Genomic DNA, 18598 nt, shown 5'->3' on the forward strand with positions numbered 1-18598 from the left:
ATATGTATAAATGAAGTAATTACAAAAAAATTGATCGACACGCAAAATTGAGTACGGGTGTGTTCCAGTAACGCTCTCCGACAACTGAATCATGTCTTACGATATCTTGCGTCATGTTTAAGTTGTCGTAAAGCGCTACTGGAACACACGGTATCTATATCCAATAAAGGAATTTGCAGTGTTTTAAATTGCGCGGGCTTTCACTCCAACAAATGAAAGAGAAAAAAAATATCGCCCTCAAAAAAAAACACGTATAGGTATAGCAGAACGCACTAGCAGAAGCAGAAGTCATCTCTCCTCCCATCTTTTTCTCTCTCTAAAAAACTTCAGTGTTTCTCGGGAACGGGTCGAGAGTGGACATAAGTTATTCTTTATTCGCTCTTCTCGTGTTGCCGACGACTTTTCCACCTTTTTAGATATACAATAAGCTGTACCTATACCTACAAATATAAAAATAGAGTACTCGACTTAAGAGACGATCGCTGCCCTTACTCCCTCAGCATCACAAAAAAAAAAAAAAAAAGATTACAAAGGAAGAATCGTTTTTGTATACATACAATTCTGTAAGTACATCTGCTTATTCATACATTTAAGTGTATGCTTAGGTTTATTGAAGCTTTTTTTCCTCGATTTGCGATTATGACTTGTGAACACCAAGCGATTATTCCGGCCGATCGATAAACACGTTTAGGAGTCTCCTCAGTAAGATTGTGGGTGTATGTATCAATATATACGAATGGATAAGCACGTGATAGGAAAGGTGAGAGGTGATAAAGTGGATCTGAATCGTTTTCGCCGTAAGTTGAGATTTTTTTGTGCTTTTATTTTTTTTTCGCACAACGAACCTAACCTAGATGAGGTTGACTAATAAACTGCAGCATATTCTTTCAGTCTTACACACAGTGAAAATCTTACCCAATTGTTCTCCATAAATATTTATTTACAAAATCACCATTACAAATATAAGTATTTTATACATTCATCCTGCATGCATAATGGAATCGTTGTTATATGCGGCCGGCTGCTGCAATCTTACACGTTTTTGGGGCTATTCTCTATTTACCTATTTTATTTTGCATCCAGTACCATACGTCACAGTCATGTAACGTTTATTAAACTCTCTTGCAAATCTTGACGTGTGCATATGTGTGCTGTGTATCTGCATCTGTCCACTTTGATTTAATGTGTAATTTGGCAAAACTCATTTGTAGCTGTATAGTTATCTCGAGCTGAAATTCAAGTTGCAAAGATCAGTAATTTTCAAGCGCTGCAATTACTAGTACAGCGATAATTTTAAATTCATGAGAATGTATTAGTTAAGGTCGAAGATTTATTTTTTGAAATATTTTTTTGTAGCGATAACATAAACTTACCTTAACACACCGTGTACCGAATTCGTAGATTTAAATACAATATTTTTAAGTTAAAATCAAGTTTTTAACCATAAGCATTGAATAATAAGTGCTTATATGGAAATTCAATCACTTAAAATTACAGAAAAAAATTTTAGTGTTTCATCATATTTTTCAAAGAATGTTGTATGATGTTGAAGAGGAAAAATGTGTTCCTTCATATATTATATAGCATAGCATACTTTGAACTTTTCCTTTCTATGTTGTGGACTATTTTGCTTATAAAATTAAAGTGTATAAACATTTAGTCGAAGAAAATGTGAGGTGCATGTTAATACATTACCTCAATTCTTTTTTGTTACCATTGCTCTCACCATACTCATCACATCCATGATACAGTTACCTATACCCCTTCCATGTTTGGTTCACAGCTCCATTATCGTCCTTTAACTCTTTCTCTTGTATTCTTATTTTATATACACAATTACAAGACTTACTTACGTATGATATGTACACCGGAGGTTCAAGGTCTCAGCGGCATTCACTTGTTCATACGCGCCACATCTATATAATAAGTACTTGTGGATATTCTCTCACATCCTTTTAATAGAATATAAATATATGTAAGATAGGGTACAGATGTGGAACTTCATGAGTTTTCAAACATTGATACCTATTAAAATATTACTTGATGCCATAGAACAAGCGCAGAACGCGAGGAGTTTTTTTCGTAAAACCCTTCATTTAAAACCACAATAATCCTTATTTAAAAAATTCTCTTTCAAACTCCGAAAAAATGTAAATCATGTTTTTACTGGCGAAACATACCTTTGTATTCAATGACACGTTCCACGTGTATCATTTTTTATTACCTGTTTTTTACCACGTTTATCATATATAACAGGAATTTTTCAGCTATATAACATAAAGGGAGATTGGAAACCTTATCATCCTCGCAGTAACACACACCTTGCCAACTCATCTATGTATACATATTAAACCTAGCAAACACGCTGGCCACTCGTATAATACCATTGTCACGTGATTAGATTTCAACGGCCAAATTTTGTTCTCCATATAAGTACTTAATTTACTTGACTCATTGCAGCTGGTCCGATATGATGCGGGAGGAAACGATTGTATGGAATATCACTGTTTCTCTTTCTTTTTCCCCTTGTAGTTTTAAAGGGGCCAAAATTGGTGATGTCGTTGAACTCGAAAATCTCTGTGACATTGACAAATCCGTAAATTTAGCTATGGCACATTGGTACGTGTTCATGTGGTATTTTAGCAAAGCCAGACGTACAAAGGGACAACCGAAACATATTTCAGTCTATTACTGACTTGACGTATTTATATAATAATGATGTGCATCGAGCTCACTGATTTTCATTAAAATTCATTTATCTTAAAAAATCGATCGGGTATGTTGATAGTCGCGAAATAAATCTGATGATCGGTGTCTCGATTTTTTTTTTTTTTTTTTTTCTTTAAGAAACATTTTGCTGTTATCTTTCGTATGAACTCTTGTCATACGTTTTACATTTTTTACTTCGACTCTTAAATTTGTTGAAATCCCAACTGTAGAGATCGCTGCAAGGAATAATTTTTTTTTTTCCCTTACCACGAGTCATCTTTTAATTTTAGCATGGTTAAATCACCTATTTTAAGCCTCATGAATACCATCTCAACGAAAAAAAATCAATTTAAGACTAGTTTTTCATACCGAATTCCCGAGTAAAATAATCAATAAAACGCCGAGAGGTCTAAAAATACCACTTACATACTTACTTTGAAAGTTCGTGGCGAATCTTGATCTAGCTGTTGTAGGGATGAATTCAACATAACGTTAATAAATTTTCTTTATTCAACATCAAAAAGAGGAAAACTTATGTGCTGTGTTGTTGCTTTTTTGTTAAACATTTCAGCACGTGATGACACAGATTTATACACGTGATACTTGTGTAAATACAATTTGATATACTTCTGCAGGATAACCGACATTTTTCCTCGACAATCAAATGATTCATCGTCGGTTCAAACAATTTAAATTTAAACATTTGTTAGCAAAGTAGGTACTCCAATATCTGGGCAGCAAATCGTGTAATCTTTTTTTTTTTTTTTTTTTTTTTTTACGTTTCGTCGAACTCAATAGTTTGTTTAGTATCCCCCGCTTGTATAAAAGCTTTGCGGGTTGTAACGAAACAGTTATCATTTAAATAGAGTTGAAGCATTCCACTGCGAAGCGAGAAAATATACATCTATAATAAATAGCCCGGGAATCTAAACCTACGAAACGGTTGTTTCTCTTAGGATTCAGATTTTTTTTTCCTCCTTTTTTTAAGAGTATACGAAATCGTTGACGCTGTAGTTGCTGTGCGTAAACGATCCACAATCGAAAGACGATTCAAATTTTCGATGACGCGCGCCTAGAATAAAAAAAAAGGAAACGATTGCACGTCAAGAGCCCAACCAGTGCAGAAGAAATCGGGATCTCTTGCAGTAATTTTTAAAATGTACAAGTCGATGATGCTTATCTTCATGATCGAAATCACTCTACTTATTTATCATTTTTTTTGAAAAGTAGGTATACAGAGAGACTTTCATGCACTAGTTGAAAAATGAAATTCAATGAACTTGTACTAAACAATTACGATTTTACTGTATACAATAAACTATATACTATGTATTAATTTTTGAATTCTTAAAAAAAAAAAAAAAAAAAAAGTGAAAAAATGAAAAGCGGAAGGAGCGAAAACGTTATTGTAAAATTATTACGCGCTTGAGTTGAAAACGTGACGGCATGAGTGCGCGCGCTTTTAAACTTAATCGTCCACGTGGCCTTGGCCTAGCGTATCATTCGATGAATTCGATGGTTCGATGCTCGCCTGACGTGCGCCGGCTTTTCTCTCTCCCTCTCTCAGCACAAGCGCCAAGTAGGTATAGGTATACGTTTGTCTACGTAACTTTTATCTATTTCCTATATATAGGCCTCTGGGAGTCTCGCGAACCACGTGTTTATAACGTATTGTGTCATTATTGGTGATAATAATAAGGATACATTTTAATTTCGAAATGAAAGCCAGCTGAGGTTGTTGAAGAATTGTTTTTTCTTTTTTTCTTTCTTTCAACTGCAATTAAACGTTCAAAGTTAACACCATGAGTATTTTCATCTCGACCGCCAGTGTATATACGTATGGAAACCATGAGAAATGTAAAGCAGGTGCGAGGAAAATAGGTGAGCCCATTGTGCATTCGCATTTATAAATCAATGCGATTTGTTAATGAATGAGCCGACGTCATGAAAAATTGATCTTGATCTGAAACCGATGGGGAAACCTCGTGCGGATAGTTTATGCGATCTTTTATCGAAGAATTCGCATGAAGTAATGATTTTTTTTTTTTTTTTTTTTCTATACATGCGGCTTACGTGCATTTGATGGAAATGCAAAAAAAAAAAAAAATCGCCTCGACAAAATACTTTTGTTCAAACGACTGAATCGCGTATTTTCAGTTGTTCCTTTTAAAACATTTTACGCTATTTTGTTCGGTTGAACAAAAATAATTGCGTTTGCGACTCACCTCGTACTTGTATTTTTTAATTTGGGTGTTTTTTTTGTAGTTTTTTTAGTTGTGCAACTTTCTTCGATCAACACTTACGCGAGCACGATAAATTGTTGTCTCTCTCTCTCTTGATATTCGATTCTGATGATGAAACGTACAATCAGAGCACAATTTTTAAGTATCTGGGGCCAAAAAAAAAAGTAAATCGTTATCCGATCGATAGGAGATAAGCATCCGCAGACGTTTTTCATTTAACATATTTTTTAATCTTTGTAATTTATATTAGCCGCACTTGACACCGTCTTTGATTTAATAAACACTTGAACTAAGTATATCCACCAAAATCTCGAGTTAATATCTGCACACCAAATGTCCAAATCACTGCTGTATTCTGCCGTCACATCTTCCTTTTGTTCGTATCAAATCAGAGCCTCGTAGATACCTCTAATCTCCACGCACACCTATACACTTGTCACGCGTGGATTATGTTTCACTCACGAGGGGGAGGGGGGCTGAAAGCGCGCACTCAACCGGTCGTCGATCGGTATCGTATTATACCGAGGCAGTCGGCAGGTGTGCGCTCAGTTGCTCGCAAGCCGCTCACCAGGCCGAGACGTTGCCTTGCGGTGTACCAATTGTACATATTATACTTACTTGGTCTGGCTATCCCATCCCTATATTAATATCGTACGTCACTTTAACCGAACAGCTAGGATTCCACTGCCATATCGATTTGGTCGAGGCTGTATCGCACGGACAAATATACAACACACAAACGAGAAGTGCGTGGTGCTAGTTGTTTTATTTTTATTTTTATAATTATCTTGTGAAATTGGAGGAAAACCAAAGACCATTGCAATAACAATATACATCGAGTGACTGGGATACGTGCGATCCCTTTGCAGATTCGATTCGACGAGGCGTGCACACACCGAGTGAAGAGGTACCTATAACTATACTCCCTCTTGCATGTATTTTTAGAAGGCATATTTACATCTCCTTGATTTTCGGCGGCGGTGGAAGAAAACACAAAATAGTACCAAAGTCGAATTTAATTTTCTCTCCGCATTAATTACTTTGCTCTCTCTCTCTCTCTTTCTCCCATTTGCGTCCGATCGAGCGTATATATATAATACCTATACCGCCTTTGCTTGTACACTTTGACGTGACGGAAGAAAGTTAACGGACGCTGCGCTTCGGAAATTCGTTTCGAAAGTTTTTTTTTTTTTTTTTTTTTTCGATATGCGTACACTAACTACTTACCTGTAAGGTATATATATTGTATAGGTTTGGAGCCGGCACTGCCATCTCGGCTCGTTATTTATCTTTGACAAAGTGCGATGGGAAAGATATGTTTCTTTTTTTTGTCCACGACTCCCACTTACCTACACCCGTGAGTAAATGCCTTCCTCGAGAGAAGATGAACCCAGAGTTTCCTCGACCAGTGTTTTATTTGCAAAAGTGAGTAAGTATGTGCTACTTGTCACAGAGTCGCGTGAGCAATTAAAAATTAAATAAATAAAGAATGTAGGAAGAACGCGTCGAAACAACGTTAGTTAGTAATTGCTGGGAGTGAATAATGTATTATACTATCCACGTAACAACGACATTATCTCGCTGATCCGTGAACGTGTTTTGATGAAATTATTATTAACTACTCGTGTAGTTTAAACCCCTACGATCATTTGGGCTAATATCCATCAATGCATTAGATAATTTTAATCATTCCCTGCATGTGTGCAAAGAAAGTATATAATTGCATACTTGTAGCTTCGCGAGAAAATAAAATAAAATAAATCAAAGGCCAATTTGTTAGTGGTTGTACTATTATCTCCTCGTACTCGCCCTCCTGGATGATAAGTAGTTGTAGTTCGACCGCAAAATTTCTCAAGGCATGGCGTATCCCATTGTACTTACACGCGCGGTTGATCGGTTATACACATCGCGTGCACTCGTACAAGCATATATTATTGGCCGCTGAAAATTCCGAAGGTAAAAGTTAACGAATCATTTCCTCCCCGACTTGCTATCAAGTACCATAAGTATTGTATACCTATTTACCGTATATTGCATATACGTCACATAATGACCTATAGGTACTTATGGTCAACGTCACGATTTTTTCGGCCAACGTCAACGGGTGAAGGAGGAAACAAACAAAAAATCGTGCATTATCGTCCTCCCCTACTCTCTCTTTTTTTTTCTGCACAGCGAAATAGTACAATTCCACACGCGTACGCGCTTTGCGAAAAAAAAGAGAGAGAAAGAATGGGTCATTGTGCGCGCGCGAGCGTATACGAAACTCACCTTGCGCGCTCTCGACTTCACGTGGCGTGGTCGCGTGCCTCTGTAGGCTTTTTTTTTTTTTTTTTTTTTCTTCAACGCGCACTCAGCGCAATCCTCAATGCGTATCCTGTTCTGTTGATTTTTTTTTTTTTTTTTTTTTCCTTCTTTTTCGCGCTTCGTTGATCTATCTCTCTGTTCACTCGAGTAGCAAAGGTATACTTTCGCCGTTAACTTTCAATTACAAACCATTTTTATACTTGTACGGTTGTAAACTTATCTGAGCTAAGTGCAAACATTTCCTTTAAAAAAATGTTCATCAATTATTCCGCTGTTGCGTGTCCATCTCACAGTTCTATCTTTAAAAACTTGATGTTGTTGTTTTTTTTTTTTTTTTTTTTTTTTTCCATTTTTCTTGAAAGTTCTCGCATTGTGAATATTTATTAAAATTCTTTTGATTTCATCGAGATTTTTAGAGCTACGCGTGAAAATTAAACACCAATCCATCCACTTGGCTTTAAAAACTGATGATTAAAAACAAAATCAGGAAAAGAAAGTCGAAAGTCGTCCAGGACATACATACCTATACTGAATATACACTTGGAGGCGCGACGACGGCGACAAGGTGGAAAAAAAAAAAAAAAGTGAAAGTCTCCTCCTCGAACACTTTGACGCGTGACCTGCACACGCACACTTATTGTGTCTCTTGTTCGGTCGTGTCCGAGATTCCTGATCTGATATATAGTATACAAAATAATCTAGAGAAGCGTATATGACACATATAAATAACAGCCTTTCAAAAGCTGTATATATTTCACGTGCATCGCGCGATATATGGATGTACGTGTATATTTCAAAATAGGAAAAGGAAAAGACGAAGGAAGAATGCGGTTGGTCTGGTTGTTCATCCTCTCTTCCTACCTGGATCCTTTACAGATCTGGTGTCCATAGGTAGCATTGAACTTGACGCGCCACGTCCCTTTGCGCTTTTGTGTCTGCATATTCATATAGTATACGTAGTTTTATCGAAAGAGCTTTTTTTCCAGACGATCGCGAAATCACTCGGTTGCAGAAAAAAAAACTCCTGACATAAGTACTTACATGCCTGCCCATGTAGATTGTACAATATGTTACGATTATACGATATTCTGCCGCACGCGTTTATCCATTGCATTGTTGCAACAAGAATACAACATATTTATATACTTAGTATATCGGTGCTGTTGTTGCTGCTATTATTATTGGACACGAACAAGGCGCTTTTTTTACCGATCATACAGCTTGCTTTTTTTGTAAAATTTATTTATTTATTTAGGTATATTTCTTTCCTCGATGATGCTCTTTGTTGAGGGATAAATTGTTGCGATTTCACGAGAGATTGAACCACCACCGGTTCTCGCGGGTAAATTTTTCCTTTTCACTGGCAGCAGAAAATTAACGCCAACAGTGACAATAAATTTTACAGTTGTGACTCTCGTACATTTGTCGAAATGCGTAAATAAATTTTTTTTTTTTTTTTTCTTTCATCCTCGTTCGAGTTAAAAGCACAACTTCTTTTAATTTTTTTTTATTTTTATTTTTCATACAACAGCACACAGAGTGTGAGGTTTGCTGCTGCGGTGTAGGTATATTTATAAATGTATATTTTATATCCACGCAAGAGTTTGACGCAATTGAGAAATCGTACGCACACTGTGTCATTAAAATTGTCTTCATTTGTCAATCGATGCACATACACGCATTTTCGATACAAACATCTTCTCACGCGCGACGCGATCTCGTTGAAACAATGCGACTTTATTTATTTATAAACCATTACCGTGGTAAAAGTACACCTTGTACAGAAGAAGGTGATAAAAATCCATACGAGTCCTTAATTGCGTAAACATCGGTAAGCCTATGTATTATACAAGATGATGCAAAGAGTTATACCGAGAGAGACCTTACCCTAGAAAATCTCAATCGTGATCAGGTTGCGTTGAAAGTCTATAATGTATACCTCATTGATGTCGATGATGATTAAGTATATGATAGGTGTACCTATGAGTATCATATACGATATTATCTAAACGCGGATCTGCTCGTGGCTCAACAATGTGGGTCGTGGTCACCTATATATTGTATACATATAGATGTGACGACGACAATGATTGAGAACAACAATTGCAGTTTCTTGCGAGAAAGAGGAAAAAAGCGATAGTTTGTTCAACTAACAAAGACAAAGGTGGAACAGAAAAAAAAAAAAAAAAAATTGACGTGTGTTTTCGGTTAAGCTGGCTGTTGCGTCAAATCGCGGAAAGAAAAAAAAAATTATGTTTTATGAATGAAGGAAATAAAAAAGAGATCCACTCACCTAGAAAGGGTCATCAAAGTGCGGCACGTCATTTCGCATAAGTCAGTATATCCAAGTATAGTTGGTACATCGTCGTCACCTTTGGCTCTTGATCTTTTTTTTTTTTTTTTTTTTTTTTTTTTTATGAATCGCTTCCGTTTATCTTCTGTCAATAATAATCTTCGTGCGTATACAGCATGTACGTATGTGTGTATGAAAATGTTATTGCGTTGTCATACATATACTGAAAAAAAAAAAATGTTTTACAGAAACATTTTTCCCGGAAAGTGATATTCGGAGTCGAGCTTGTTTTCGTTCCCTTTATTACCTATATGAGAACGTTTTTGAAATATATTTAGATACGCTAAAAAGTCAATGTGTGGTGCACGTGTTTACCGATCATTCCTAATGGATCAAAGTTTACTTTATCTCACTGAAATCCTAATTTTCCTCGATATTTCCCAAAAAACCGATGCAATACAATTAACTCGTTGGTACTGAACTCAAATCAGTCTCTGTGGAAAAAAGGTTGATAATCACGCTTGTGTACCTGTATGAAAAAGAATGAAATAAATAGATATTTATTAGCTCCTCTGATGATCAAACAATCGCCCATGTTACAGAGATACCCGTGAACAAGTCAGATAGCAGAGCGGGACAATGTCGGCGAAGGCGATCCGCGAGGCGACGGGCAAAGACCTGATCAACCGGAAACTCGGTGCCGACACCTCGGCGGCCAAGTGCCGCTTCGTGAGCGTCGACGAGTCGACCAACTGGACGCACCTCGTCGCCGAGAACCCCTGGCTCGGCCAGGAGCGCCTCGTCGTCAAGCCCGACCAGTTGATCAAGCGCCGCGGCAAACTCGGCCTCATCAAGGTCAATGCCGATCTCGGCACCTGCCAGGAATGGATCGCCGAGCGCATCAACAGGGACCAGCAGGTCGGCAAGGCCCAAGGCAAACTCAAGAACTTCATCATCGAGCCCTTCGTGCCCCACAAGCCTGTGAGTACATATTATATAGTCACTAACTCTGCTGCAGATATACCTACCCTCATTCATTTACAGTTTTCGTTATACCTTACTTATACGTTAATGTGCTCTTTCTACCTTTTCCATTGTGCATTTTTCAGGAAGAGGAGGTCTACGTTTGCATTTATTCGCACAGAAGCGCGGACGTTATTCTGTTCTACCACGAGGGTGGTGTTGACGTCGGCGACGTGGATGCCAAGGCGTTGAAGCTCGAAGTCTCGATCGACAAGGATCTCCCGGACGAGGCCACCATCACCGACAAACTACTCACCCACGTGGCCACCGACAAGCAGCCGTAAGTCAAGAGAGAGAGAGGAATAATCGCTTCTTGAATTGTACATCTATTTTTTTTTTTTTTTTTTTTTTTTTTTTTTTTACTTTCGTTGCTGCCACAGAGTCATCGCCAAATTCGTGCGGACGCTGTACAAGCTGTACGTCGACCTGTACTTCACCTACCTAGAAATCAACCCGCTCGTGGTGACAGACACCGCCATTTACATTCTCGATCTGGCGGCCAAGCTGGACACGACCGCGGACTTTATCTGCAGGCCAGACTGGGGCGAGATAGATTACCCACCGCCTTTTGGGCGCGACGCCTATCCCGAGGAGGCTTACATCGCCGACCTGGATGCCAAGTCCGGAGCCAGTTTGAAGCTCACGATTCTCAACCCGAGTGGTCGAATCTGGACGATGGTTGCTGGCGGTGGTGAGTACACTTTTTTTTTTTTTTTTTTTCTTCAACCCTACCGCAGAGAGATTAAGTCAGTACAAGCGGCTCTGATTGATGTGCAGGTGCTTCGGTCATCTATTCGGATACGATTTGTGATCTGGGTGGTGCATCTGAATTGGCCAATTACGGGGAGTACTCGGGTGCTCCGAGCGAACAGCAAACCTACGAATATGCGAAAACCATACTCAGTCTAATGACCAAGGAAAAGCACGTTGATGGCAAGGTTCTGATTATCGGCGGTGGCATTGCCAACTTCACGAACGTAGCAGCTACGTTCAAGGGCATTGTCAAGGCCCTACAGCAGTTCCAGCCCAAACTGGTCGAGCACAACATCAAGATTTTCGTGAGGCGAGCTGGTCCCAACTACCAAGAGGGCTTGAGGTTAATAATCATTTCTTTATGATATTGGAAATTATGATCGTTAAAAGTTGGAAAATTATTTTTTAACGTAAAGATTTTCTTCCATAGGATAATTCGAGAAGTTGGGAAACGACTGCAGATTCCCGTCCACGTATTTGGCCCAGAAACGCACATGACGGCCATCTGCGCGATGGCTCTGGGTAAGAAACCAATCCCCGATCCCGAGGCTCAGGAATTCTCGACAGCCAATTTTCTGTTGCCATCGGGTCAAGACTGCGGGCCGCCGGCTCCATCCTCCCACGCGGGCACGCCAACTTCGCCAACGAAGCCGATGTCCGTTAAAAAAAGTGACTCGGTCGACGCGGCTTGCAAAGTGCTCTTTAGCAACAAAACCAAGTCTATTATTTGGGGCATGCAGACTCGCGCCGTCCAGAGCATGTTGGACTTTGACTTTGTTTGTCGGAGGAACGAGCCCTCGGTAGCCGCCTGCGTCTATCCCTTTACCGGTGATCACAAGCAGAAATTCTACTGGGGACACAAGGAAGTAGGTTTCTCTATTGATTTGTTTCGATTTTTAACTATACCGCTTCCAAACTTGAAATATACATTTTTGTTTCAATTTCACTTAGGTACTCATTCCTTCGTACAAGAATATGAGAGACGCCATGGCCAAGCATCCTGAGGCTGACGTGATGATTACGTTTGCCTCCCTGCGCTCGGCCTATGACAGCGCGATCGAGACCCTACAGTTCCCACAGATCAAGACGATTGCCATTATTGCCGAAGGCATTCCCGAAAACATGACGAGAAAGCTGATCCTGAAGGCACACGAGAAAAACGTGACCATTATCGGTCCAGCCACGGTCGGTGGTGTCAAGCCCGGCTGCTTTAAGATCGGTAACACAGGTGGAATGATGGACAATATTCTACACAGCAAACTCTACAGGCCCGGCAGCGTTGCGTACGTCTCGCGGTCCGGTGGCATGTCTAACGAACTCAACAACATCATTTCCAAAGGTAAGGTCATTTTTTTATTTTATTAAATATCTATGGTCTTCAATAAGGTTTTCTCTTGGTTTCAATTTTGGTTTTCCGTGTCTGATACTTTTTGCAGTTTCATTAAAATTCATCAAGTTCACGGAGGACATTGACTTTGAAATTTCATAAATGTCACAACTGATTTTCCGCAGACATTTGACCTTATGAAAATTTTAATTCATGCAGTCACGTTTTGCAGATGATAATCGGAAAGCCAGTTTGAGCAGAGACTAATTATCGAAATACCTTATTGGGCCAAACAACACTCTGAAACACCAAAGACCATTTTTCCTTTCTTTTTTTTCTTTTGTATAACTCGTCTCACTCTTCGTTGTAACAGAATTCCAAAAAAATTAAAGTACGTTTCTACGTAGCTTTTGAAACAATCTTTTTTCCGTACCCAACGTAACTCACTTAAAAATGCTAATGGCTTTCTAATGAAGTTCGCATTTGAAATCTAAAATTTTCAATTTCATTGTCACGTACGAAAATGTAAAGCTTTTCAATGAACTTAAATAGATTATCATAACGACAAGGAAATCGTCAAGTGATTAAAAAAAAAAAAGAAAAAAGAAAAATTGCCTCAGAAAAAATTGTTTAGAACATAAAGTAAATCATATGTTTATCAAACTAAGTTTTTTTCTTTTTTTTGTACAAAATGAGGGTAAATAATTTTTTAATAAGCAAATAAACAATCAAAATCTCTTTTTAGCATCAAACGGTGTCTTCGAGGGTGTGGCGATAGGCGGTGATCGTTACCCTGGTACAACCTTCATGGATCACATAATGCGCTACCAGAACGACCCAGACGCAAAGCTGATAATCCTTCTGGGCGAGGTGGGAGGTGTCGAGGAGTACGAGGTGTGCGAAGCCCTCAAATCCGGCCACATAACGAAGCCCCTCGTCGCTTGGTGTATCGGCACGTGTGCCAGCATGTTCACCTCGGAGGTGCAATTCGGTCACGCCGGCTCGATCGCCCACTCGAACCTGGAGACTGCAATTGCGAAGAACACAGCGCTCAAGGCTGCAGGTGCCCACGTGCCAGACAGCTTTGATAATTTAGGTGAGCTGATCCACGCAGTTTACGACCAGCTAGTCAGGGAAGGCACGATCGTGCCCGAACCCGAGGTACCACCACCCACTGTTCCCATGGATTACAGTTGGGCTAGAGTAAGTTCGAATGTTTTTGAACTTTCGATTCTTTTTCAATTTTTAAATTCACACAATAACGATATCGACAACTTTCAACCTCAGGAACTGGGTCTCATCCGCAAACCAGCCTCCTTCATGACTTCGATTTGTGACGAGCGCGGTCAAGAGTTGCTCTACGCAGGCATGCCGGTTACCGAAGTGCTCAAACAGAACGTCGGTATCGGTGGTGTTGTATCACTACTTTGGTTCCAGCGTTGCTTGCCACCCATCTACTGCAAGTTCCTCGAAATGTCGCTAATGCTGACGGCTGATCATGGACCCGCCGTATCCGGTGCTCACAACACGATCGTCTGCGCCCGTGCTGGCAAGGATCTCGTCAGCTCGCTCGTCTCCGGTCTCCTCACCATTGTATGTTGTCATTTAAAAAACAATGCTCGCCTTAGACTGACAATCAACTGAATGTTATGTTCATGCAGGGAGATCGCTTTGGTGGTGCTCTTGACGGTGCGGCCAGAATGTTCTCCGAGGCCTACGACGCCGGTCTCCACCCTCAGGAGTTTGTCAACAACACACGCAAAAAAGGCCAGCTGATCATGGGTATCGGCCATAGAGTCAAGTCGATCAACAATCCAGACATGCGAGTCAAACTCATCAAAGAATACGTTTTGGAGAACTTCCCTGTCAAGCCGCTGGTTGACTATGCACTCGAGGTTGAAAAGATCACCACCACTAAGAAGCCAAATTTAATTCTCAATGTGGATGGAATCATCGCATGTGCGTTTGTTGACATGTTGAGACACAGCGATAGTTTTACAAGGGAAGAGGCACAAGAGTACGTCGAAATCGGTGCCATTAACAGCCTGTTCGTTCTCGGGAGAAGTATAGGCTTTATTGGTAAATTATTGAACCTCATAATTCATTACTATTACGGATTTGTTGTTCATGTAGTCATTAATTTAAATATATATATATTTTTTTCCTATTTAAGGTCACTATATGGACCAGAAGAGGTTGAAGCAAGGACTCTATCGTCATCCTTGGGACGATATCTCATATGTATTGCCAGAGCAATACAACTGAATGGTTGTTTTTGTTCTTTAATTACCATATCGTCATCGTCCATCGTAATTACGTATCAACGTACAATGAATTTCCGTGTCATCAAGTTGTTATAAATGAAACATGGTAATTAACTAGACAGGAATTCATGGAAAAGAAATAAAAGTAAATAAAATATCTAACGTATGTGTAAGAGATGAATAGGACTCACTTAGGTAAAATATATTTTAACCAATTGAAATAGGCAATGCACTTCGCTATCTCGTTGCGTTGTTATTCAATTATAGAAAAAATAAACACGTCAAATAAGCACTGGCAAATTGTTTGCCGTTGAAAGTCCATTAATTGCCTTAATGAATCAAAACAAATGAATTTATGTTTAGAAAAAACGTTAAGTCGCTGTGCGACGCACTCCACATTTTAGAATAAGTAACTATGGGAATGAACAAAAAACATGTATAATTTGACATTGAATTAATCGACATTCCAATAACTGCATTTGTTTAATAAGCAGCAACACGCGAACCAACGACATTTATACAAATACGCAATTATAATTTTTCTGTTAACATTTTTTGTATATACGCAGACGTTGAATCACTTGAAAGAAATAGCTGAGATGAAGAAATGCGAATTTTTATTTCGTATTCGATTAAAATGAAGAAAATTTAAACCAATACTGTACCCTGTGCACGTGCAAAAAAAAAAAACAACTTTTAGTTTTTTTTTTTTTAAGGCTTTGGTTAGGTCTGTGTATTCATGGAAGCAAGTAGGTAAATAAGTATTTGCACAAGAATAGATGAAACTTCTTGCTAAGAGACTAAATTATAGTATGCATAATTCAATGTAATGTATCATATTTATGTATGTATTATATTATGTAATTTACAAAGTATCTTTTAATTATTTGCATTAAAAAAAATTTTGTTAACTATAGTCATGAAAATGAAGTGGTTAATAATTATAATCATGTTATCTGTATGAAAAAAAAAAAAAAAATTGTCTGCTGTAGATACGTGGATAATCTAAAGAAAATAAAAATATGGCCGAATTATAAAAAATGAGTTTATTCAATTTGATAATTTACATTAATTACATTGATCTCTTAACTACAAATAAACATTAATCACGAAATCATTGATTACCAATCAGAGATTTCTTCAATTATCGATTCAGATAACTCAATATCGATTGGTTTTTTTACTTTTGGATTTATATATCTTTCATACCATTCCACTTCAGCAAGAGCGAAATTTCTTTGTCTAAATGTACACAATTTATGATTAATTAAGATTTTTATTGTCAATGCAAATTAAAGTAATTTAACTTACAAGTTATTTATTGAGTTTGCGGGCTTTCGAACAGGATTCCAGTTAGGAACAGGTTTGTCGATAGCAATCATCACTCCTCTAACGCAATGAGAAAGTGCCAACTTAGTCATGTGATGATTCTTGTAAAAATAATTTATTTAACTATTATTTGATGAAAAATTTTAGTAAACATGAATGTACATAAATTCACGAGTCCTTACCCTCCATTCTGAATTGAAGACATCAGCTAAACTTATAACATCAATGGCCATAGCTGCACCATCAACATTGCAGCCCAAAGTATTTAGATAATTTTCGTGTACAAAGTTTATAAATGTGTTGGCTTGTGTTTGAAAGCATGATGCCAATTCATCAGGATTGTGAACAAATTGTAAAAACTTTTTTTCTGCTACTTCTGTTTAGTGAATAAAATATTTTTTTGATAAGTATGCAAATTTAGAATCAGCAACTGTACATAATTAACAAAAACGTTACTTTTTGGATTAATAACGCGACCAATAGCATGAAGAAGGCCAAGAGTTTCTTCTCTTACAGTACATTCGCTTTCATGTGTGTGCTGAACTTCAATTATAAGTTAACATTAACAAATGGGTTTTTTTATTGTTTTAATAAGAAAATTTAATAATTAAAACAAATTACCTTTTAAGGAACAAAATATCAAATTTAAAAGAGCACTTCTAACATCACCAATGTTATTTGACAACACTTCATCTATTTGTTGCTGTGTAACACGTAAAATGTCTTTAGCTTTAGAATTTAAGGTGGTTGACACCCTTTTCATTACATTTTTCAAAGCTGTTGGTGTGCAAGCATTGATACTGTAAAATGGATAAATGATAATATTGTAGTTTATAAACACATCGTAAATGCAAGCGATTTTTGCGGTAACTCACTTGATTAAGTCAATTTTAAAATAATCACGATTACTTTGAGAGAACAAAGTCATCATTAGCTTTGAGCTTCCAGTATCTGTATTTATGAATACCAGTGGTTCTCTTCCATACTGGCAATACTTTCTGCAATTCAAATCACACAATTAACAGTAAATCAATTTTTTTTCTTCTATAATGATCACTTACCTTAACAAACCTGCAAAGTCGTCTTTTCCTTCTATGTAACAATTAGGTATATCTTTAACTAATAATAATCTCCTGGAGTAATCAGACAATACTGAACTGTAACGTGTGGCCCTTATGAGAAAGTCTTCAAATCTCTCTCCTTGACGCATTATTCTATCTAAGTACAAAGAACATATATTGGTTGATGATATGTTATTATTATTATTTTTATTATTATTATTATTATTATTATTATTATTATTATTATTTATATTCGTTTAAGCATTCTAAAACTCACTGTTTTCATCTATAATTTGATCCATTGGTGTAATCCACTCCACAACATCAAACTTATTGTCCTTGGCAATCACTTTAAAAGCCTCTGTCTTGCCACAGCCAGAAGGCCCAGAAATTACTAAAAGACTTGGCTGTCCATGTTTCACCTTTTCCTGAAACCATTTAGAGATTTCCCCCTGCTTTTGTCTACTGATAGCCAATTCAGCTGGCTTTTTTGGTGCACAGGCAGCCAACAAAGCTGCTAAATTGTGACATGGTTTCTTTTTGTATGAAACACTTGTATTAAAACTGTCAAAATCCTCTAGCTTTTCATCTTTGATTGCTTGGTATGTGGTTTTTTTGTTGGGCACAAATTCACAATGCTCATCAACATCAAATGATGACTGTAACCAGCTACTCACAGTTCTCTGAAATGGCAAAAATTTGTTAACTTGATTGTTGATATGTTTTTCAAGTACTTACTCCTAAAGAACAAAAAGATAAAAAGATTTTTTTTTTTTTTTTATGGTATAACCTGAAATTCTGTTTGAAAGTCGTACGAACCTTTGGTCGAGACATTACTATCAATGACTTGAATTGAAACGAAATGTTCAGTCAATCTGTATAAAAATCTGCATTTTGTGGTTAATGACAGAAAGTAAACATAAAATGTGTACTTCAATAAATTTCATACGATCAAAACTTGCAAAAGGTGCCGGCAGAAATTAAGCAAACAAATGGCCAAAACAACCACGGTTAAATAAGTTTGAAAATAAACTGTATGGTATAAAAAAGGGTACTTGGATGTTTTTCAATTACTCAATTACTCCACGATTATAACGAATAATGCTTTTGCAAAATTCAGAGCGAACGACAACGTAAGTTTAAAATTGATGGGTAAGTACTTATCAGTGCGGATACTGCAGATCAGAGAGGATCACGCTCTCCCTTTCTCTCAAAGTTTGTACCTATAGTACCTACTATGGCATTCAAAATATACTAATAATACATATGCAGATGCATGACACAAAAGT

The 18598-nt window shown here is 37.7% G+C and overlaps 2 protein-coding genes across 3 annotated transcripts; one reads left to right on the plus strand and one right to left on the minus strand.

Moving 5' to 3' along the window:
- Positions 1-310: 310 nt before the first annotated feature.
- On the plus strand, positions 311-16547 carry ATPCL (ATP-citrate synthase). 2 transcript variants are annotated; one of them, XM_014349890.2, is made up of 11 exons: positions 311-563; positions 10155-10533; positions 10662-10855; positions 10956-11266; positions 11353-11671; positions 11759-12194; positions 12280-12667; positions 13401-13858; positions 13943-14248; positions 14317-14734; positions 14829-16547. In XM_014349890.2, exons 2-11 carry the CDS (start codon positions 10192-10194, stop codon positions 14918-14920), a joined length of 3264 nt encoding a protein of 1087 aa, XP_014205376.1. In that variant the 5' UTR covers positions 311-563; positions 10155-10191; the 3' UTR covers positions 14921-16547. The 2 variants fall into 2 exon arrangements, with proteins under 2 accessions (XP_014205376.1, XP_014205375.1); XM_014349889.2 differs by lacking the exon at positions 311-563 and adding an exon at positions 5510-5859.
- On the minus strand, positions 16005-18488 carry Rad17 (Rad17 checkpoint clamp loader component). The gene is made up of 10 exons (XM_089596131.1): positions 18470-18488; positions 18129-18196; positions 17587-17992; positions 17310-17466; positions 17124-17246; positions 16870-17048; positions 16705-16791; positions 16431-16624; positions 16231-16349; positions 16005-16161 (listed from the first exon to the last, which is right to left on the minus strand). The coding sequence occupies exons 2-10, from the start codon at positions 18141-18143 to the stop codon at positions 16041-16043; spliced, it is 1401 nt and encodes a 466-aa protein (XP_089452257.1). The 5' UTR covers positions 18144-18196; positions 18470-18488; the 3' UTR covers positions 16005-16040.
- Between the last annotated feature and the right edge of the window lie 110 nt (positions 18489-18598).

The sequence above is a fragment of the Copidosoma floridanum genome, unplaced genomic scaffold, assembly GCF_036245765.1.
Source record: "Copidosoma floridanum isolate Cflo_tuat_1 unplaced genomic scaffold, Cflo_Japanese_pri ptg000029l, whole genome shotgun sequence".
Taxonomy (NCBI): domain Eukaryota; kingdom Metazoa; phylum Arthropoda; class Insecta; order Hymenoptera; family Encyrtidae; genus Copidosoma; species Copidosoma floridanum.